Source organism: Corvus brachyrhynchos, unplaced genomic scaffold (assembly GCF_000691975.1).
Source record: "Corvus brachyrhynchos isolate BGI_N302 unplaced genomic scaffold, ASM69197v1 scaffold101, whole genome shotgun sequence".
Lineage (NCBI taxonomy): Eukaryota > Metazoa > Chordata > Aves > Passeriformes > Corvidae > Corvus > Corvus brachyrhynchos.
Genome location: NW_008237239.1, coordinates 7358365 through 7381848, shown reverse-complemented (window position 1 = coordinate 7381848; position 23484 = coordinate 7358365). Strand labels below are relative to the sequence as shown.

Sequence of the window (23484 nt, the reverse complement as noted above, 5' to 3'; positions counted from 1 at the left end):
CATTCACAGTTACATTCTTTATTCATTTGGATTCATGACAGGAGGAGAACCAGAAGAACTTTCCAGATTTCCTGAAATACAATAGGTTAAACTAAGAGAAGTTAACATACTTTATTTTCACTTTGAAGTTCAGAATAGCTTTGTATTCCCTCTTAAAATATTTAAGTAGACCTAAGTACTTTTATCAGCCTGTGCTGCTAAGGAATCTAGTCAAGAAGAAAACTTATGTCTAAAGTGTCATCGTGGTATAATTTTGTAATGAAATATAGATAAGAAAAAAGTTGGCTTAGTGTTCTAAATCAAGAGCATGTCAATCATTTTTCAAGCATTCACAAAACACAGAATGAAGATCACAGAGAACATTTTATATCTGCAGTGAAGTGCTCTCTGCAAAAAACAGCTGCCACCTGAACATCTGTTCCAAAGTGCTTATTTGGGTCTCTTAACTGCAACATTTAAGCTGTTACTTTGGAAACTATGAATAGCAAATATTTGTCATGTTTTAGAAGTGGGATGAAACTGTGGGGGTATTTTGTTTAAGTGACTTTATTTTGTGTCAGGGAAAGCAAGCTGTGACAAACATCTGTTTATCAGGTATTGATAGTTCATTGCTAAAAGACATATGTTGGGAAAATAGGCATTTCTCCCTTAATCCTCCTCTGGAAGTACCATCTGAACAATGTCCAAAAATAGGAAAAGTTGAGCTTCATGAATTAAAGGGTGCTAGAAGACCTTCACTATGTAAACTGATTATTTTGCAAATACAAAAGACAGTCATCAGCTTCTAGTTATTCATGGTATAGATAACTCAGGCACATTTATTCCAATGCTCCATGGTTCCAGTATGTTCCTATGCTGTTTGTGGTGAAGACCTACTGTGCCAACTCCTGTTAGAAGTGCCCCTGCCCTCAGTAAAAGCCTGTTTACAGATTTTTTTGAAAAAGCTACTCATTTATTAAGAGGATTATTCATGTTTCATTTCTATATATATCCTAGATTTTATTTATCCAGTTCATTCCTCTCTTCCTCACTGTATTGTGGAGAGATCAGAATTAATAAAAAAGCCTTGCCTGTTTTCTTGAGTGACTCCTGAATATACATGTGCATGAAGTCAATGCCAAACATTTCCTGTTGCTCCTCCTCATCTGTGTTCTCACATGGAGGGAGTGTTACCTCTAGCTCCAGTGGGTTGTCTCTGAAGTTGACAAATCTAGGAATTCACCAGAAAAGGTTACTCTTGCAGTAAGTTTTGTCCAGAGAAAAGATCTCTTTTGAAACTGAATTAAGATTTCTCAAGCACTATTTTTAGCAAAATGAAATTAAACTTTTGTTATACTAAACTCACTACTCTATCAATAGTATTAAATAAACTAAGAAGATGCTATCTAACAGTAGCTGATTGTGGTGACAAAAAACATTGTGGTCCTCATAATTTTCCATCAGTTTTTGACCCCACTGTCAGGTGTATTGAGCTTTCACAAGCAGGTGAGTGGATGAGAACAGTGCAAATGCCTCCGCCCAGCTTTGCAAGGCAGGAGCCAGTCCTGTCTCTCTTTATTCTTGGTCCATCCTTGGGCCTATGTTTGTACATATTTAGTTAAGGAGGTGCTTCCAAAAGAGCTGAGAACAGGAACTGTCTTACTGGTTAGGCATGATTTATGCAGACTAGCATTGTTTCTCTAAAATGGCCAACATCCAGCAATCCAAATGAAAATGCAAACAACAGGAAAGTTTCTGTCATGGTATACTGAGGAGTAGTTCAAATTCTACCAATTAAGAATTTACATTATTTTTTATTTTTCATATCAAGTACAGGACATGTCCCTAAACCTAATCTTTTTTTTTTTTTTAATTCTGAATGCTTGATTTCTCAATGGCAAAATTCTACTTTTTGTCACTTTTACGCCTGCCATGTATTTTTCTGCAAGCTTTTGCCTTTAGAGAGTGATATATAAAAGGGCAATTATAGGGGGAGGGCTATGAAATGAGAAAATGTGTTTTAGTTTACTTTTTCATGTGAGACTGTAGCTATCATAATTAACTTCTTATTACTAAGTTTCACTACACTTGCTTGACTAAATCCTTAATTGTTGTTAATCTGTGTAATTATGCTGATTTATTGTGTCCATCTCTACAACTGTGGTAGTGTCTTTTCCTCTCCCTTAGTATCACTATGATACACAACTCAAGAGAGGCTTTGAAAAATATTTTCTACTATTTTCATTTGTATTTCTATTGCTTTTTCTTACCTCAGATTTGTCATGTCCTTCATACAAGCTGGAATATCCTTAAGTTTGTTGTTGCTAAGAACAAGAGTACTAAGATTTTTCATATTACCAATGGTTTCTGGCAAAGAGTTTATTTCATTCCTTTGGAGCCATAAAGTGTGGAGGTTCTCCATTCTGAAAAATAGGTATTTGTGCAATAAATCAAGATTTAGAAAATAGATCATATCCGTTATTACCATAAAATAATTAATTTTTCAGTCACATAAAGGACTCATAAGGCAGCAATTATCAAAGGAAGCCCCATATCCAAGATAATCACCTAATCCCTGTTCAAAAATATCATTGACAGTAAGTATTTAACCTTATAGTTGATACTGAATTTATTGTTAATTGAATGGATTATTTCAGCTCATCCAAAACATCACACTAGGGCTGATAAAATCTTGAGTGAGGTTAACATAAAAATTACCTATTGAAGTAGTATTTATTAATTAGAATTTCAATGCAGTGGAATTGTGACCAAGATGAGCTTTGAGCTTTACTTACCTGTCAATTGCATCAGGGAGCTCCTGGAGTTTGTTTCCCCCCATATCTAACCATTCCAGATTTGGCATGTTGAGAAGAGCTGAAGGGATGGTAGTAAACTGATTCATGCACAGATCTATGTGTGAAAGCTTCTTTAAATCACTGAGCTGAAAAGAAGGGGAGATTTAATCCAACTTTGTGTAGCTGTTGCAGCAGTACAGCAGTGCTCTAATAACGTTGAGAAACATTAAAACACATTCTGAAGCCAGTAAACACAGAAGGGTTTTGAGTTACAATAGCTGATAGTACCTAACAATAAGGTACCTTGTAAGTTTTGCCTGGAGGGTAGGTAGGTTTGGGACTTTACCTCCCACCCAGTAGTGAGTGCCCTAACTGCTGACTACAATGCAGCTATGCCCCAAGCCTCAAGAAAAAGAATTTTAAAGACAGCACTGTCCTTAGTATTTCATACTCCATGCAATATGCCATTTTCATTAGTCAAATATTCAGATTTTTATGTATCAAATTGCATGGACTGTATTTTAGAGTGAATCTTGACACCTTCCATGCTGTAAGTCTACTACTCTGGCAAGACATTCTAAAAATGCAACATAGCATCTAAGTGCTTTGGTGAATCGTGCCTTCACGTGCTTTTGCGATGTTCAAGTGATGTTTTATGGCAGATCTGGTCCAACTGTTTAAATACTTAATGCCACTCAAGTGCACATAACCAGAGCTTCACAGTGTTCACATTGCTGCAGTCTCCATAGGACAGAACCACAGATTTTCTACATTACCCCATGCAACCTGTATCCACATAGATTTTGTAAATTCTGGATTTTGGCTAATAGTGTATATTTCCATTTGAAGATTCTGTGTTGGCTATTGCTGTTTGAACTCACTCAATTTTGCAAGGCACTGACTGCTGTCAACTATTGCCACAACTGGCTTTTTAAATAAATTAAAACAAGCAAATATGGTTACATACTTGTCATCTCTATCTAACAGACTAATAGTTACAGATGCAGGTCTCTCACATTTAGGTGAATTCAAATTAAAGTTCCATAGTAGGCGAGTAGTTGTCTTTAGTCTCCCATAATTGTTTTCAGCATTTGAGAACAACACTTGTTCAACTCTGCACAGACAACTGTATAAATCACACAACCCCTTTTCAGAGCTGGCTGTTCTGGTAAACATGCTTACAGTTGTGCCCCAGCATATGGTACCAATTTATACTCTCAAAAGGGAACTTCTCTGTGCTAAGGCATCAGACTCTTAGTGGGGTAAATCAGTGAAGATAACCAGCCTAAACAAATTGATACGGACTGTATCACTGCCCTCCCAGCACTGCCAAGTCATTTATCTGGCCAAAATAAAGACTGGCTCCTTCAGCTACTCAGGTATGTGCTTCTCATGTGGCTTCAATTTGACCAGTCATAGAAAGATTGTTCACATCAGTGTTTCTGGGTAGTACTGTGCAATCACAGTATCACAGCAAATCTGAAATCAGAAGTGCAATGTGTAATGATAATTGGCTTTGTATAAATTCAAAATATGCGTTAAACAAAACTAAACAGTCTGTCAAAACCTGAGGAGGAAGATCACAGATACTTCTGTTGACAGCCAGTTCCAATCTTTCCAGACTGATGCAGTTACTTATTTCCTTAGGAACAGATTTTATTCTGTTGTAGCTGAGAAGCAGCTCTTGGAGATTGGTCAGCTGGCCTGTAGAGAGCACAAATGAAAAATGTACACGTTTATTCTATTTGAGGCACAGCATTACTTGTTTTGTCTTATCCTTTTACTGTTATATAAATGCTCTGTGTTCTCACAAAACAAAACAAAACAAAAATCACCAAACTGCAAAGAGTAGCACTTCAGGACTCTTTAGTACAGAACTGAACTGTAGTTGAGTGCTTCAAGGAAAAACCCAAATCCAAAAAATTATGACTAGGCTACTCATGCTGTGGACTCAGAACATGAAGTCTGTTTTTCAATATCACTTTGCTAGCTGCATTATGATGTCTAGTCCCTGCTGTGCAAACAGGCTCTTCTTCTGTCATGGGGAGCTTTCATAGAGAAATGTCTCTTCCATCCAGCCCCGTTTTTAGTTTAAAGGGAATCTATGGTTTGGAGATCTCTATCCCACTGTACCATTTAAATAATCTGTTTTCTTACTACCCAGTAGGATTATGAGACCAGCAAAGGGCACAAAAATGGCACATTTTGTGCAAGACCAATTTTCTTAGAAAAGCAGCTTAAAATAAAAGAAAGCACAGCTCACCAATTTCTTTAGGTACACTTTCAATTGAATTCCGGGATAGATCCAGAACAACAAGACTGTGAAATCTTCCAATAAACCGAGGAATTTTCTGCAAACTAGTTCTGTGAAGCTGCCATTCCTGGAGATGGATTAGTTTCAATAAGCATGAAGGTAATGTCTACAACAAGAAATGTGAACCGGAAGAAATTCAACTTAGTATGCAGGAAGAATACAGGCTGAGGCAGAAGTTTTGCTTGAAACACTAACAGTCTGTCCTTCTTCTTAAGCTATACTGTAACATGTGGGTTACAAAATGAATCCTGGGAACTGTTTTCTAAAATATGCTAAGAATAGCAAGCATAATTGATATGATTTTAATATCATACATATTAGGAAATGGTTTATAAAGGTTTACATCAATATATTAGGAAAATGTTCTTCCTCCAGCGGGTGGTTGGGCACTGGAACAGGCTCCCCAGGGAAGTGGTCACAGCCCCAACCCTGACAGAGTTCAGGAAATGTTTGGACAATGCTCTCAGGCACAGGGTGTGACTCTTGGAGATGGTGCTGTGCTGGGCCAGGAGTTGGACTCTGTGAACTCAGCATGTTCCATGATTCCATGATCCTGAAGTGAACACGAATGTGGGTTGTCATTCTGATCACAGATTTAACCTGCCTACTTTTGGCTTCCAGGATTTAAATACCTGCACTTCTGTCATTGACAAGTTTCAGGCTTGTTTTTGTTTCTTTCTTTCTTCCTTTTTTAAAAAAAATTCAATATAACTGAAGATGAAACTGCTCTAAATGGATTTTTGCACATAAAGGGAGATCTAAATTCTATTCCTGTTCTGTCAATAAAAACAGTGAGCAGCTGAGAGCAGAAGAGCTGAGAGATAATAAAACTACAATGTCTGTATGCAAAGAGTTCTGAACAAGGACCACTGGCCTGCAGACCAGCAGAGTTTGGCTGGGTCTGGCTGTCATGTTCTCACTGGCCTCAACACAGACTAATTCTCATCACTTTCTAGGAGCTTGGCTGTGTGTTTCTGCATGGCTCAGAGCACTGGTGACCTTCACTCTGCCAGAATTAACAGCAGATTACCTCTGTGCATGAGAAACAACAATAACAGTGTTCTGGGGATCTACAGGCTCATTTTCACTCTTAGATAGAGAAAATAAACAATAAGAAATATTTTCATGCACCCAAATACGGAGGGGGGTTTCCACCTTGATACATTTCAGTAGTTCTGGTGTGTGAATGTTAAATGAGAATTTACATAATAAAAATCATAATTTGCCATGTAAATAATTTCTAATTCAGAAAAGCCTTTTGGGCTTTGTTTTTACAGAGTAATGCTTAATATTCAGGACTAAAAAACACCCAGCTTGCTTTTACACTCACAACAGTGTGTCCCAATTCACTGTTAGCAAAGCACAGTGAGCAGTTAATAGAACAAAAATAGTACCACTGTAAGTGTAAAGTTGTAAATAGTAGTTTTCTAATGCATCAGTCATTCCTACCAACACTACCTTCCATTCTTCTTCCTCTATCCTTAAAATTGCTCTTCCACCTTCATTAATAACTTTTTCTTTGAGCTTTGCTAAAGCAGCTCTCTCCTCCCAGACAAGCAGTAGCCTACAAGGGAAAGAAGATCTGCCAGTGGTGCCACAATGAATACAGCCAATAAATACTATCCTATTTTCTGGAAATAAAAGAGACAATTGCCTTACTGTCAAATAACACTAATTATATCTGGATGTTAATATACTACCAGTTGGAGAGACGACAAACACTTAATGTTCAGCTGAGGTAATTTATAGGAATTCTATTTACAGTTCTTCAAATTTACATTCAGGAGGAGGACATAATTCACTTTCAACATGTTGCAGGAGGGCCACAGAATATAAAGTCATGTGGAATTAAGTTCCAAACCACATTTTGAAGCAGTCTCCTAAAATGAAAGCCTTCCATTCCACCATATATAAGTGCAACAAAATAAGGTCAATCAGCTTCTTTTAGCTTGATTTCCAAAGGGAACTTAAGCAAGAATTCCAACAACAAAACAATTCTCTTCCTTTCTGCTTGTGTTCTCCAGTAACTTTTGAATTTGTTGTTTCATTTCAAACACATCTGATTAATTAGGAGTTCCAAAAATAGAATGCTAAATTTCTTCAAATTTCATAAAATTGCTGGCAATTTTTTGACCAAGCAACCCTGCTAATAACTGTTAATAACTCAATGGAGAAGAAAGCATAACAAATCTTCACTGGTTAGAATATCTACACAGCAGAGGATTTTAGTATCTGACTTCAGGGCATTTAGTCTATATACTAATATTTTTATCATAGACACTAGATAAATTCTAATCACTGGGAATCCTGCAGGAGTAACAACTAAAGAATCAGAGTCTGGATGAGTTTGAAGAAACCAATTACAGTCTTCTGAAATGTAACATATGGTCTAGCTTTTCACATACTTAAAGATCTACAATTCACCTACCTTCCTGCAGACCTCTGCCTGAATTCCTTTTCTTTCTGTAATTCTTCATTTATCTTGTGTATTCTCACTTCCCAGAGTGTCTTCACAGCAGTGAATGTTCCCAGGCAAACTGCAGTTTCAGCCATGATCCTTTACATGTTCAGATTCAGTTGCAGGAATCTGACTGAATTTCAGGCTCAATGCACCACCTCATGTATCAGTTACCAGATGGGGACAGTGATGTGAAAACTAAAATACTGCAATACCCACTTCATTATGTTATTAAATTAATGTAAAGAACTGACAGGATTTTATTGACTGCTTTCTCTTTATAAAAATAGATAATTGCACCTAGATAAATTTTATTATAATAAGAAATGGTATTTTTTGCAGTGTCTGCATTCTTATCAGTGAACAACTGCTTCTCTCAGTTCCTTCCAATGGTAGGCTATGCATTGACCTTAATAATTCTTAAATGCAGATTTGAGTACTCATTCCCATCCCAGGAAGAAATTAAGCTGTTACCTGCAATCTAAGGCAGTTAAATTCTGATAGCAGCATTCTGGCACCTACCTGATATAAATACTTGCAGCTACAGGAGTTTTGCACTTTATAAGAACTGAACTGTTCTAGGAAATTAATTAGTATACTTTATTTGCATTCATTTTCTTCATAGCTTAACTCATTACATTGTATTTTATAGTTAGTAATGCATTACCTTTAGGAAAAGGCTTTTAAATTCTTCTGATTTCTCTTTGAATGTTTGTGTAGCCCTACTGGGTGTCAGAACTCACATTTAAAATTAAATTCAGTCTAAACTTTTAAAGTTATCTATCCTTTAGTGAGATAATTAATACATATTGTCCTGAGGAGCAGCAAAATAGGATACTCACTCTTCCTAATCAGTGCATACCTCTAAAAATCATTGTTATTTTCATTACTGGAGCCAAGACACTGATACTCAGATAAGCTTGCAGGGCTAAACTTCATGCCAGCAGCAGTGTACTCTGAACATTGATGATTGGAATGTTCCCTTTCTAACTTTTTACTGATACTTGTAGGGGCAAGTAAGAAAAATATCTTACATATGCTTCAAACTAAAAAAGTAAGGATAATTTTCTTCCCAACAAGCAGGTAGGTGACAACAAAAGAGGAATTTCATGTCTTTTCATACATATGTCTTTTCCAACCAAACTTTTCTTTTATATTTTTTCTGTTATAATTCTGTATGGCCTGGATAAGCCACAATTGCTTAGTGACCATTTTTGTGTTCAAACTGTCAGTCATTCTATTTTATGTTTACGACATCTTTTGCTAACATACTTATTTGTAAAGCCTGATTATACTGAAATCAAGTTAAAATCTGTAAGCAAATAATATGTAAAATGTCAGGATTCCTTCCTGTTGCAAAAACAGCATAAAAATCAAATTATAAATCTTGAATAAAGAAGAATGTGGTCTAATACATTAATATTTATTATTCTTAGCTGTTCTCTGTTTGTTAGGGAAAAATGGCAGGATTTGAGAAGTGACACAAATGGCAACCCCAGCGTGGCACAGTGCAGTCTGGCCTTTGGGTTCCTACAGAGGAATTGGATTTTTTTCCTGTAAAGAGACCCTCCCCCAAATAAATGTGATCACATTTACTAATTTGAAGGATTAGCTTCTCTTTCAATGGTCATCAGAGTAACTACTCTTCCCCATCCCCATCCCAATATGCAACAGTAATGCTATGTATGCATGAGGTTTTTTTGCTCCAGTTAGTGGTTACTATTCAAACTGCATGATTTTTTCAAGGTTAAATTTCTACTGAGATCAAGTGATTAACTAATCTATAATTTCTTGTTGCTTAGAGACACTTTTTGAACTACAAGCCTTTTTAGGTAGAAAACTAGAAATATTTTTATACAAATTGTGCAGAAAAGAGACATTTGTTAATAGTTGTACTACTAAACCCAGTGTCATACTATACAGTCAAACCAATATTTATTTCCAGTAAAGCTTACTCTGGGCAACTCTCTTTTGCTGTGGAAAGTGTACTATTCAACAAGTACTGCCTTAGAACCATGAAATACCAAAGGGCCTAAGTATATGACTATTTTCAGGAGTATTTCATGATATAACATGACTACCATCAAAAAGTTCTTGTTCTTAGATCTTATTATTTGTCAGGAAAATAAAACCATAATAATCATGCCATCACAGCCAACAATTCAGAAGTGAATTCCCAAACGTGGCTGTAAAACAGCTGCAAATTCACTCCCAAGTAATCAGATCTCCCAAAAACTTCACCTCCAAGCATCAGAAAGAGTTTAACAACAACTTACCTCAATTATTTGGTGTGTTCAAGGATTTTCTGTGATTCATTGCTTTCTGGACAAGAGCAGAGATAAATTATGAATCTTGTCTGTATTACCAAACCCATTTAAAACCCTCACTCAGACTCCAATGCAATGTCAGTCTAGTTCTAATTTTAATCTATGCTGAGAATAGAAGGCATCACATGAGGCACTTTTGCAACCCCCCCAAGCATTTACCACTGTTAAAGTCTTCCCAGTTTGCAGAGTGTGACTGGGCTCCCCTAAACTAGACTCCCTTTAACAGAAGTTTAAAAATTGTGAACAAGTAGAACAAAGGAGTACTTGTTATACTACACAATGAGTTTGTTTTGAATTAAAAATTATAATTAAAAATAAAAAAGGTTAGTATTGAGTTAAAAACAGCTGCTTTCTTTAGTAATGCTTCTCTGCAAGGTAACTGAGCTTCAAAGTGCTATTAAACAGCAACATTGACTAAATAAACTAGAAAAAGTATTACATCAGTAAGTATTTCACTCATTACTCTTGCCCATGCTGAAGAATTCTCTTGCTGAAGAATTTAGTGCAAATTATCAAAGTCCAGACAGAAAAATAATCTTTATCGGGATGTGCAGAGGGGTTATTACTCACCCCTTTTCATGCTTCCTCATGAAACATATTTAACATTCTATTTCTTCAAATAGCCCTTGGAGAAGATAAAAGGAGAACAAGTCTGTCAGAATCTTTTTCTTCAATCAAATGGAAAGAGAGACAACAATAATCACAGGTGACTATTTAAGGCAGAAGCCATAAAACTGGATAGTTCTAACCAACTGCACTGGAGTATAAAATGTGAAGAAGATGAAATTTTAAAAGTAACATCAATTTGGTGATAACTCTACCACACAGAACTTTATAACAAAAAAACCCTGACCCTCTCCAGTCCACCACAAACTAAATACATGAACACCAATACCTACTTAGAAAGACACTAAGTACTTTAGCTTTCAATCCACTCCTTGTGTAAGTAAAATTATTCTGTCTTAAATATCTCAAAGTAATTTTATTGCTTTCTTTCATACACTTATATTTCCTCAATTTATTTTCTCAATGGTCATCAGATTAAAAAATATCCTAAGCCTTTATCCTAAGCCCTTACCACAACAACATACTTGTAGGAAAGTAGATATTAGGCTGTGTTCTTTTGGTAGCCTTGAGCACAGTATGTTCTTTAAAGCTAGAAGAAAGAGTTTGAGTCACCTGTACAGGATTGCCTGCATAAAATTCACAAATAAAAACAATATTACTACAATTCTTTGTGGCTTTATATTTTTTATTAGGAATAAATAAATCTGATAAAAATGAAATAGGTGATAAGCATGATATATTAGTCAAACTTTGCAAGAAATGACCTTTATATAAAGACCCTTATACCACAATAGAAATATTAATAGCACCTTACATGGATGCTCCACACTCCCCCTCCTACATTACCAGCTTTCCTCTTATTCAGTCTCAGCATCATGGATAGCAGGGATTCCACCTCTGGCAGCCTGTCTCAAATCTTCACAGCTAAATGCAATAGACAACTTTGGTCTACAATTTTGGAGAATGCTCCTGTTTTTGATACATCTAAAAAAAGGAGAAAATGTCCATTTTGTGCATTACAAATTCATTTTTAAGGCTATGTAACTGTCTTTTCTTGTGTCTGTGTGAAACTTATGTGTCTAGAAGGTATTTACATCCAACAGTTTTCTTCATATCTCCCATTAAATCACCAGTGCAATCCTCATGATCTGTTAAGTTACCTTAAAGCCACATAACAGTTTCCTGTTCTAAAGGCATTAACTTGAACCTATTCATTATGTGCCTTGTATCTGAGTTTAAGAGTCCTTATCTCACACAGTATTTTTAATGTCCATTCTTTGTTGAATCTGATAAATCTGTCAAATTCTAGTATCTGAGTATCGATAACACAATGCAAGCTTGTAGATCACGATCAGCTTACTGTCAGGCTTACCTAATGACAAAATAATAAAACAAGATCCTTCTTTTTTTATTTTGTTTTCTCTTTCTTGTTTGGTTTTAACAGACAGATGCTTTCTATAAGAAATAAAAATAACTGGAAAGCATTAAGGACTGAAACTACTATCAGCCTGTAAAAATACAGGATATTCTAGAGAGTATTAAGGCCTTGATAGTTATCAATCAGTGTTGTCAGTAAGCATTTGAATAAATATGGCCTCTTCATTTATAGTTTGATAAAGAGTACCTGTGCAAGTACTTGCCAGGAAAAAGTGGACTAGCAAAAGACTTAAGAGGTTTACTCAATTAAACAACAAAAAGCTCTCTGAACATCTTATGGCAGAAGCATTAAAGGCATTTTATTTGTACATGATTTTTGCATAATCCCTTTTGGGAATTCAGATATTATTTGTTAAAATAAATTTACGTGTCCAAAATGGAAGAACTATGAGTATGCCCCTCCAGAATTCCCCTTCAGATTATAAATACTGCAGGTGTAGAGCAGTGGCACTCAGTCACACCAGCCTGACAATCATTCTTACTATAAAAGGCAAAATAAAGACATTCCACCACCATATTCAGAAGCTGTGACCTATTTAGTTTGACAGTTTGCTGTAGAAGAAATTACAGCAATACTAATTAAAAGAAGTAACAACTAACTGAGACTGATATCAGCTGTTGAGAACTTTTAACCACATAACATTACTATATAATGCACGTAGCAAAGGGCACATGTTAGCAGAGACAGCTTTTCTAGCTATTCAGTCTAATCCACAGTTTAAAGGCATATTCTAGCCATGATTTCCTTTATTTAAGGTCCAGCAGCATCGAAGCAGGGTTCTCCAAGTAAGATTTCCACAAGTTAGAAAACCGGGCCATTGTAGCTCCGTCAATGATGCGATGATCAGCTGACCAACTCACATTCATTATTTGTGCTTTAAATACTTCACCTTTCCCATTAAACCGAGGAAGAACCTAAAAATCAGAGGAAGGACAAAAACAGAAATAATAGATACTTCCATTAGCAAATCTGTATTTTTTTTGTTCTTGTTAATTTGTTGATCTAAATTTAAACATTTTGCTGAATTAGATAGACAGCAGTAGCACCACACTAAAACCCAAGACCTTTCCATTACTGTTTGTGCTGTAGATTAGAATATATTGCAAGCCTGCATAATAAACAGTCATAGCCCTTTTCCACCACAATGGAAATACTGAAATAGTAACAGCCTTTCCTGACTCAAAAGTTTCCTCCTGAATAGTTTATTGCACTGTTAGTTCTCAACATGTCTGTTTCTTTAAAGCATCTCTAAAAAAATGCTCAGAGGAAGCACATAGAAGAAGTAATTTCAGTTAGTACTAATTTCATTTCCAGCATTGAGCTCAAATGTCTACATTAAAGACTTAAAGCCTGAAATTCAGAAAATATAAAACTGCCTTCACATTCAAAATTCTGTATGGATTCAGCTATCTGGCTCATGAAATTAAACTTCATTTTTGGAATACTTCTTAAGCTTTTTCCCTGATGATAGCAAAATTGCTATTGCCATGCTGGTAAACTTGTAAAACTATATTTAGATTGTTTCTTAGTAACTAGCAGGCTAAACACAGATGTGAGTGAAATATAACAGGATTCTAGAAAATAAATATAAAACTTTGGCGTAAGAGACTTCTAATTAAACATTTAAACGTCTAAAAACACCACAAACTTTTCAACCATGAGTTATGCAGTTTCTCTGCAACAAAGAGAGACTCCATGTTCCATTTTCATGACCTTAGCTAACATTCACATCACTGAGATAAAGTTAATATACCTGTATCTTTCCCAGTGCTCCAATAGCTACTTCAGGAGGTAGTATCACTGGTTTGGCATAAGTGCCACCAATCTAGAAAAGGAAAAGGTGGGGATATTATTTAACAGTTGTTTTTCAAAGCAGATTGCCTTTTGAATTATTTGCTACAGGTTTTGTTCTCTGCATATTAAACTTCAGTAAAGTTTGCATTTCAGAAGCAGATTTCAGACGTAGCTCTCATTTTTCCTGTACTTACTGTGCCAATATTTGAAAGGGTGAATGTTCCCCCAGTGAGGTCACTTGTTCCCAGTTGGCCTGCAGAGCCCAAGGACTGTAGGCGATTCAATTCCACAGCAATGTCAAACACACTGCAGACTTGTACATTTTTCACGTTTGGGACAATTAAACCTTGCTCTGTGTCCATTGCAACTCCAATGTTGTGTGAAGCCTGCAACAAGTGTCATTAACCAGATATTAATATAAACTGTCAACACAAAATGTATCTTACATAAAAAGACACTTAAATTACATTTTTCTTATTTATCTTTTTAACCTGAAAGTGCTGTATTTAGTAAGCAACTCCTGCATACAACTCTGAGGAGAGAAAATGATGTCGTTTTTTTAATATTAGCCTCACATCTGCAAACTGTAAATTGATGCTAACAGGTTCACCTTCAGAGAATACAAAGTCCTGGAATCAATTTCACACTGAAAACATCGCACTTTAGGATGATCACATGTGTAACAAAACATGTATAGCAGATTTTAAAGAGAACACTAAAATTACAAAAAAATAAAAGAAACTGAGTTGCTTTTCATTTGTTGGAAGGAATATAAGGATTCTGAGAGCTATTTATAAAACAGCACAAAAAGAGTTTGTACTTCAAGGAGCAAGTACACATAACTTAAGAAAATAGATATTTGCTGCCCAGAAGTATCAATCCAGCAGCTTGTATGAAAATGCTGTAACTTTTATCAAGACTGTACTTTAATATATAAGGGTTGAGTGTTGGAACAGTAGAACCACTGTGCTATTACTTAAAAATTGTTGTATTAGATTTGAAATGTTCTCATTTTAAAAGCTTGGCCTATATTCAGGCGAAAAATAGGAAATCAACATATCAGTATGCATTTTTGAGGCAAGTCTGAATAACAAAGTGACTCTTATCTAACAAACTGAAACTATCTACTGAAACAAGACCAATAATAAACCAAATCTAGATCTCAAAATCTGAGCACACAAATTATTTTCCTGCACAACACCATAATTTTGGTTCTTATAATTAGCTCAGGCTTCTGAAAAGCCCCTGTTAGACATTACTGTACCCTTTCTGCTCACAACGTTTATCCATAGTTTACAAACCTTATATGTGACATTTTGACAGTTCTCATCCAAAGAAGCGTTAAGAATGGGATACTGCAACAATCCCAGAGAGGCTGCCTGGTTAAATAAAACAAAAGGAAACGAAATAAGAGGTTTATATTTTATAACCAGAGAGCTCCATGGGAAAGAAGTAATGGTAGGAGAAAATTTAGATTAATAACAATATGGAACGAGTGTTTAGGTAGCACTCTGAGTGCAACAGCATTATGAGAAATTTCAGACTAAGCTGCGCATTCACTGCACAGCTTAGGCAGCGCATCGCATCAGCCTTCAGCGAGGCCAACAGTTGGAAATGGAACCATGGCAACTAAATGAGTGCAACTGCCTGCTCTTCTGAACAATAGAAGGGACAACAGTGAGAGATCTAAGGGATTCATTAGCAATACAAAGATTATAAAAATAACATCAACAACAAAGGTGATGCATTTCATATGAGGTTCATTTTAAAGGAGCTCAAAAAATACAGACAATTTCAAAAATTTGTTTTGTGCGATGCAAACACCTAGTGATGCTTACCTCCATATTAAATGATGCTGAAGGCACTCTACCCTTTCCCATTAATATTTTTAAAAATTTCAATTATATTGCATAACCCTAGCTGCAATTCCAACTGTAAATTGATAAGTGGCTCAATAAACAAAAAACAAGTTTAAAGTTTTCTTGTGATCTGCCATAACTCAGATGATAGAGAGGTGCTCCAAACTTACAACAATCATTGAACAGATTTTGGCAAAACCTGTGTAAGTACTCCCTGCAGGGCTCTGCTGCATGCCTCACCTTTATGAAGAAAGGCATAAAGGAAAGCTTAACTCCACGGAGTTCAGCTAGAGGTTTCAACTCTTCTCGCAGCTGAACAAGTTGAGTCAAATCAATCTCATCACAATAACCAAAGTGGGGAATCTTCAGGGCTGCACTCATAGTCTTTACCATGGCCTTCTGAAAACCTGGAAAATATTCATTGTCTTCTTAAACCAACAAAAGGAGCTTCTGTGAAGTTATGGTGAAATTTCATCTGTTTCCATTAAACAAATTACACAGCTTACGAAAACCAAACTAAAGCCAAACCATAACCAGAAAAGAACAGGGTAAACAGCACTTACTGAGTTATTCAGTTCACAGAACTCAATTTTGATGACTGTAACATTTCAGACTATATTACTACATCTCTCTCCTATGTATGCATGAATGTGAAATCATAATATGATAATCTGCATTTCTCTTTCCAGCCTCTCCCAATAAACATTGCTTGAAAGGCAAGCAAAAAACCTTAATCTTCCCCTTTTAATGTGATTTTTTGTTACTTTAGTGTCTTTTATGGCACTGTTCTCCTGAACAAGTGTGAATACTGTTCACATAATAGTGCAGTATGCTATTATCAAGCACTGATAAACCCTTAAATTCGCTGCACTTTGCCATTATCATTGCATAATGATCCCTACCATGACAAATCCATGTTTCAGAATTCCTACCTGTTTCAGCATACATTTGAAGAATGACCAAATGCAATTTGCAGCCCAACTCCTTCCAACCAAAACATCAACAAATATTTCATAAAATAATTTCAGTGGAGATGCTTCTTATAGAGAATGTTTTCCTAAACGCTCACTTGCATAACACTAACATGAAACACTCCCATCAAAAAGAATCAGCTTTTCACAGAGCAACATTTACTGGTAGCCTACTGTGACCATGGTCTCAAGACTCTGTATTTCATGATTTACCTGTTACAGGTTCAGTTTTATCTTTTCCTGAAAATGCAATGGGTCTGGAAACAGGTAGAGGGATTTTCCGTGCTTTGTCCTTTGGAGCAGCTGGCACAGTCTCTGTTTTTCGCAGAGGTGGGACAATTTCAGCCTTCGGTGATGGAGGCAGAATAGCTCCTGTTTGTTTGGCCAAGTAGTTGAGTATATCTTCTTTAAGGATTCTGTTATCTTTCCCTGTCCCAACAACTTCACTCAATTTAATCTGAAAAGTACATAACAAGCTGTGACACTTTAGTTTCACAGCACTATAAAAATATCTTATATTGTGAGCTAAGGTTAAAATTGCTCCCATTTCTGATCCAACATATCTGCAGTTTTCTTTCCCTTTCTATAATTTACTAGGTATTCAACATTGTTCAAATCATCCAAAAGTCCCACTAGTCCCACTATGTTTGATTGCATACTTCAAGGAGGAACTGAGAATACTATTAACCTCTTAATTACCTCACAGGATCAATAGTGAAGTATTCATTTGAGTTAATTCTCTCCAAAAATGCATCATAAGCTTTCAAAACCAATGGAATATTCATAGGGGAAAAAAGGCATTAGAAAAGCATGTAAAACATCACTTAGTATATCCTCTGCTCTAATACAAATCTAAAAAACAAAACAAGGTTGTTTTGGGTTTTTTTCCCCTCCTTCTTTCTCTGTAGAGATTCTCAGGAATCTCCTCTGACAGTTTCTTATTTTTATTCTAGAAAGGTCTTCTCAATCTTCAGCCTAAAGCTTCCTAGCTGTGTTTTAAGCCCAGTAATTCTTTTTCTATCCACCGTAATCATCAGAAAGCACAATCCTCTTCATTTCTACAACAGTTTTCATACATGTAAAATGTATTTGAAAACAAGTGTTTCATCTAGATCAGTGTTCTTCTAGACAGTCAAACTGCCATATAAAAGCTGGGTAAAATGCAGCAGGACCTTATTCAGCAAACCTACATTGTTCTCCATGGCCAGGCGACGAACTGCAGGGGTTGCTAATGTTTTGTGACCTTTTATTTCTTGGTGAGTGTGCTCTTCATGAGACATAGGAGGTGTTTCAACAACATCTTCTTCTGGAGAAACACCTGCAAACAAAAAGAAAGTAACTAACTTTACTACATTATAAGCATTTGTTAAATTCCCACCTCAACCATTCTGTGATTCTGTGACAGCTGAAGTTTTTACTATTTACTTTGATTTAATATGGACGGGAACACAGTTTGTTAAAGGCTGCTGCTTAAGCTAAATATGCAATAGGAAATGTCTAGGAGATTTTAAACTCTAATAAAATATTGCAACTTTCTCTATTTAAATTCCTTGAGTTTATAAAGGGAAAAAAATCTTTTAAGATTTTCAGGAGGAAAAAGTAAGCTTCTGTGTCACTGATTGTTTTATGGCAACAAACATAAAATATGCAAGAAAAAAAAATGGCTTACAGTACCTTTTGAAGCATCAATTTCAATGTCCACTAGTGGTTTTCCAACAAAAGCAATATCATCTATGCTGTAATGGAGTTTTCTAATGATGCCATCGTAACGACTGGTGATAGTAACAGAGGCTTTATCGCTCTGTACCTCACAGATGCTGTCAAACTGAGACACACTGTCACCCTCCTTTATGTACCTAGGAGGCAACACACAGCCTACTGTGAAACACAGTCAGTGTAAAAATCTGTTCTGTGTATTCCTTTGCTAAGTTCAGTAATATCCATCCCCACAACATGGAAATGCATTCCAGATGAGAAGACAAATTCTACATACTGGATGTGTCGGCTATATGCATTTTGCCTGACTGCTGCAGAACCCTTTGTTGGGTGAAATGACACAATGATTATGAATATCATTATACACATACTACATCTACTTTAGTAAAGCAGAGTTTTCCTGTCAGATTATAAAGCATCTAAAAATAAGAATGAGCCCAGCTTAATCTGAATGCAAGGAAGTTCTTAGTTTCAAATTGTCAGAAGTACACGATCAGTTTCAGGAAAGAGATGGATAGTGGGGAACACTGTCTTCCATGCAAAGAGAGGTATTTGTGCAAAGAACAAGGCCTTTCAGCACTGCCTTCATTCACTGTGCACATTGATTTTGTTTAATCCATTAATCGCTGGCTTTCTACAAACAATTTAAAAGTTCAAATCTTTTACTAAAAGCAATAGAGAAGGGTTATAGGATAAAATTATGTGGACTCTCCAGACTAGTCATTTGTTTCTAAAGCTCAGTCTAAGTAAACACAATGAAAGACAGGTCTCCTGAACTTAAAAAACATTAATCACTGAAGGAAAATCCTATATATAGGTGCATCCCATTCCTTCCACTTTTTCCACTCACAAATATACCAGATTGCAAATGAACAAAATGTGAAGCTCCGTATGTACAAGGTTTTAAAATGTGGAAAATGAAACCAGAACAACTTCACTAGTAACCCAGGAAATGTTCTCAGATAATGAATTGATAATATAACTAAAGCTGCTAAACTACCTGCTGATTTCTTAGTGGATTTCCAGAAAAGCAGAGCTTACCATTCTTTTACAGTCACCTCTGTAATTCCTTCCCCAATGTCAGAAAGCTTAAACTGGACAATTTGGCCACATGAAACTTGAAACAGAGAATAAGAAAATACAGCATGTTTAACATTAAATACAAGATATCAGGCAGAAAAATCTGACTTAATCAGAAATAGTCTACACACCAGCCGTATGCAAACCTCTAACATAACACTCATAAAATAGCAAATTAAAATGAATTATTTTATTATGAAAAGGATTACCAGCAGATGTTCTGAATAATCGCTGTTGATGACTAAACTTGAGGGCAGATTTGTCAAACACGCACACATATTTTGATTTTATAAAGCGAATGCTGCTGCACGATCTAATGCGATGAGTGCAAACCTGGGGAGAAAAGTCTCAAGGGTTAATACAATGGACTGAGGATGCAGAGCTCATTTAACATTCCTGATGTAACATCAATACTGAAATCGTTTCATTCTAGTCTATATAAGAGAAGTTCTTACCGAAACACAATGATGCTGAATACATTCTTGAATATACAATAACCCTTACATTAGCAAAAGCTTTGCAGTTCTTTAACTTCTTTCACTAACATAACAAATGGGGAGATCAAAGTCACAGTGACATAACTGATTAACAAAAATCATGACAGGATTTGGTGAGTGATTCACTGCTATTGTTTCTCTCAGGAATTAGCTTAATCAGGACAGGCACACAAAAAGCACACATACTATCAAGTACATCAGCCATCTGAAATATTCCTATCCAGGATGAATGCTGGAAGATTTTCCTAGACTGAAGGGAAAACCAGCATCATTTTCTTCATCAGCTCTAATTCCCATCAGAGGTTGATCAGAAGTACTAATCAGAAAGGAAATTCACATCAGAGGGCACAGGGAGTTGCCCTTTCGTTTTTGTTCCTATATAGGAGGCAATAATTTCCAAGTAAACATCATTCCAAATTAGCTTCAAAGATATTTTGTAAGAACTGGGCATGAGATGGTTTCCTTTTATGGTTACAATTATATTTATCCAGAAATCAATTTAAAACAGTCTACAGAATTTTCTGAAAGATTCTTCAGACAAAACTTTATGCTTTAAAGCATCATGTAATCAGTCATGATTGTGAACAAAAGCAAAGCTGGTAGCGCTTGCATTGACATAAACAGGTATTTTATTAATCTCAACACAAGTTAGTTTAGACCTGTTCTTGTCTAGTAAAATTTATTAAATTTAATGTAATTCTGGTGTTATATTGTATTAAAAGTGCTGTAAAAGTTATAAAAATAACAGTCTCTCTGTAGATACTATCTCTAACTTATTCAGAGATACGAAAAAAATTCAGGTGCTACAATGTACCTCAAGTAGCTCAAAACTGTAAAATTTAGAAATTATCTTCTTAGAGGAGCCAGAAAACAGCACACCTGCATGGGAAAGTTCATTTTAACTTCTTGTTTAAAAAATCCTTTCAGTAACTACAGAGCATATGAAACTTCCTGTTTCCCCCCCCACACCCCAAACTGTTCAACTATTTGCTACCACATTTCGCTCTTTAAAAAGTACGTTATTCAGCAGGCCATACAATTCTGAACTGACAATGTACTCATTTTCTGTATTATTTAACCTAGTACTGCAAGTTATATTTAATATCACCTTTCTTTAAGGAACAAACATTTATACAACACAATCCATCATAATGGACACATCAAAGTTGTATCATATGAGTTATCTTTCAGTTGCCTGCTACTAAGATCATACCTACTGATTTAAAATGAGTATTTTTCTACTTCCTATAACAAGCAAACACAAAATTTTTCCATTGGTCCTCCAAACAACTTTCCATATTCAACAATCAGGTAACATGGCAATTTTAAGCTACGAAAAGTCATATTTTAGGAATACATTTAAAGTTCTCCTTAAACTACAAAACTGGTATATAACATACCTCTTCACAATCCTATTTTCTCCTATTTTTAATTCTGCTTTCTTCCCACTTGAAGGGTATATGTTTACATAAAAATGTTACTGAAAAAATTGTTCAACTAGACCTTTTTGTCACAAACTTGCAAAAACCCTCTTGTCTCTTTATATGACCCTAAATGAAAAACATTCAGTATTTACCTGTGAAGATGATCACAAGGAGCACATCAAATCTCTGAACTATTTCTAAATGTGAAGTTTCACAATGATTTCCATGTGTTTTTAACCTTTGGTTACCAATGCAGGTAGTGAATTAGTAATGTCACTGCCAAAAAAAGAGACTGGTGTTGTTACAGAAGAGTTACCATGCTGTTTCATATTATATCTGTAGGAATAATTCAAAACTACAGCAGTTTTAAAAACGGAATCTTTCTGGTTTTCAGTTTTGCACATTCTCTACCAAAAAGTTGGTGTGCTAGCATGTTAAGAGTAATAATACAGTACACAATCTCTTCACAGAACAGTGTTCCTTACTAACAAGGAAAAAATGAAAATCCACTAAACAAAGAGACTGTGCTTACAATTTCAGCATTTAATCACCACAATACTGGTGTAATGCCAAATAAGGAAATAAAAACGGTACCTAAAAGACAAAATTAGCTCTAATATCCATAGCATACCCATCTACATATTCCCATGTCTGGAAAGATCTATCAATAAACCCCAAACATAACTGCTGGTACTGAGCTTGTTAATGTCACTACTATTACACTATACAGCAATTGAAAGGCAATAATGCCACAGCAAGGTAACACCTTTCCTGTGCAAGTCTTCGATGTGCAGAGTGACACTGGCAAAAAGAAACTGAGGGCCCACTCAGTCTCTTGCTGGGACTGAGGCCACACCAGCCTGGCTGACAGAGCTGTGGTTTGACCCGAGCCAACAGCGGAGCTGAGTGCACTCTGGGGGAGAACTGCCTTGCTCCTCAGGTTCAGCTCTGGTTGTTTCCTCAAAAACAAGCCAACTCTGGTTTTCTAAGTTACCACTGATCCTGAAAATGTATGCTGGCCTCAGAACAAAATATTTTTAAGCAGCCTGCAGAGAACTGATTACCTGATTGAGTAACACTAAATTTCCAAGTCAAATTGAACAGTACATGCTCACAGGCAATGACTGAACTCTCTTGACTTCTGTCCCATTGAGTCATTTTAATGAGCATTGCATCTGTTTTGCATACCTATTCTATATTTCCAAGTATATAGTTACCTATATACTAGAGCAACACCCCTCGTAACGTGTTTTAGTCCGATGTCATCCCTTATTTAAAAACCTAGCACACGTCCCAGTGTCCTGGTAACTGCCATTTCCCTACCACTTAACACAAAGGCCCCCTGGCTCAGACTGAAAATGTGCTTGCAAGAAACACGCACTATAAACCAGCCAATTCTATAGTTCAGCATGTACTTAGATAAGGTGGATAAGATGAGCATTCTCATCAGAATCTCCCTCTGGATTTAAGAGTAGATGGTTAGAAATAAAACTAAAAAGAAAGCGTTATTTTCAGTGCTCCTAATTAGTAAAATTATTAATAAATACTTATAAATTACTAGCCTAAAACTAGATTACAAAAGTATCATTTAAAAATTCCTCATCATCATGCTTTAAAATTACAATATGAATTATTAAGAGGAAAAAAATAATAGAAACTGGAACCGATCCTTAATTTTGTTTCTAAGTTTCAAAAGCTATTTCTTCTCTGACATCCCACAAAATAGGGGTGATATAATTGGAAGCCTACACTCTTCATAACAGCAAAAAGACTGTAATACAAGAAGACAGAAGGAAGCATGAACTAAATCTATGTTCATGAGATTGTAAGTATCCTAAAAGGCAACCAAGTAGATTCACTTCTTATGGTAAGGTATCTCAACTACTTTTTAAGTATCAAGGCTCCTGGGATTCAAAGAAACCCATTTCCCTTTTTTGTACGTGTAGCCACACCGTCTCCGTGCAGATGCGGTATGCAAAGGGAGGAGAAGCGGTGATGGCACAGCAACGTATAGGCAAAGCAATAATGGGATGACTTAGAAATAACAGAAGAGGAGGATGTCACTGGCTTATTACAGAAAGGCACACGTTTCTTTCACAGAGAGCATGGGCAAGGGCAGGGCACTCCGGGGGCTGCGCGGGGCGGAGGGTGTCAATTGTGGGGCTCCCTGTGCAGCGCGGGGCGGGCGGTCCCAGGCACCGCCGGGGGCTCGGTCACCTGCGCGGAGCACGGGGAGCGCACAGCGGGGAGGGGAGCTGAGGCGCC

At 36.2% G+C, this 23484-nt stretch overlaps 2 protein-coding genes across 8 annotated transcripts in view; both read right to left on the bottom strand.

Annotated features, from left to right (window-relative positions):
• On the bottom strand, positions 1 to 11375 carry LRRC39 (leucine rich repeat containing 39). 7 transcript variants are annotated; one of them, XM_017729777.1, is made up of 12 exons: positions 11287 to 11375; positions 10952 to 11066; positions 10444 to 10498; positions 9823 to 9868; positions 7517 to 7704; positions 6538 to 6652; positions 5038 to 5194; positions 4342 to 4478; positions 2775 to 2920; positions 2250 to 2402; positions 1071 to 1210; positions 1 to 71 (listed from the first exon to the last, which is right to left on the bottom strand). In XM_017729777.1, the coding sequence occupies exons 5-12, from the start codon at positions 7639 to 7641 to the stop codon at positions 19 to 21; spliced, it is 1026 nt and encodes a 341-aa protein (XP_017585266.1). In that variant the 5' UTR covers positions 7642 to 7704; positions 9823 to 9868; positions 10444 to 10498; positions 10952 to 11066; positions 11287 to 11375; the 3' UTR covers positions 1 to 18. The 7 variants fall into 7 exon arrangements, with proteins under 7 accessions (XP_017585266.1, XP_017585267.1, XP_017585264.1 ...); XM_017729778.1 differs by having other exon boundaries at positions 7517 to 7752; positions 10965 to 11066; XM_017729775.1 differs by having other exon boundaries at positions 10965 to 11066.
• Positions 11105 to 23484, bottom strand: part of DBT (dihydrolipoamide branched chain transacylase E2) — a 12977-nt gene continuing 597 nt past the window's right edge. The window contains exons 2-13 of the mRNA XM_017729588.1: positions 21372 to 21485; positions 20610 to 20674; positions 19508 to 19631; positions 19260 to 19335; positions 18177 to 18358; positions 17693 to 17820; positions 16716 to 16959; positions 15772 to 15938; positions 14974 to 15051; positions 13867 to 14058; positions 13632 to 13703; positions 11105 to 12792 (exon numbers count right to left, since the gene is read on the bottom strand). Of these exons, the coding sequence (XP_017585077.1) occupies positions 12625 to 12792; positions 13632 to 13703; positions 13867 to 14058; positions 14974 to 15051; positions 15772 to 15938; positions 16716 to 16959; positions 17693 to 17820; positions 18177 to 18358; positions 19260 to 19335; positions 19508 to 19631; positions 20610 to 20674; positions 21372 to 21485 (1610 nt within the window). The 3' untranslated portion in view covers positions 11105 to 12624. The remainder of the gene's footprint in view (positions 12793 to 13631; positions 13704 to 13866; positions 14059 to 14973; positions 15052 to 15771; positions 15939 to 16715; positions 16960 to 17692; positions 17821 to 18176; positions 18359 to 19259; positions 19336 to 19507; positions 19632 to 20609; positions 20675 to 21371; positions 21486 to 23484) is intronic.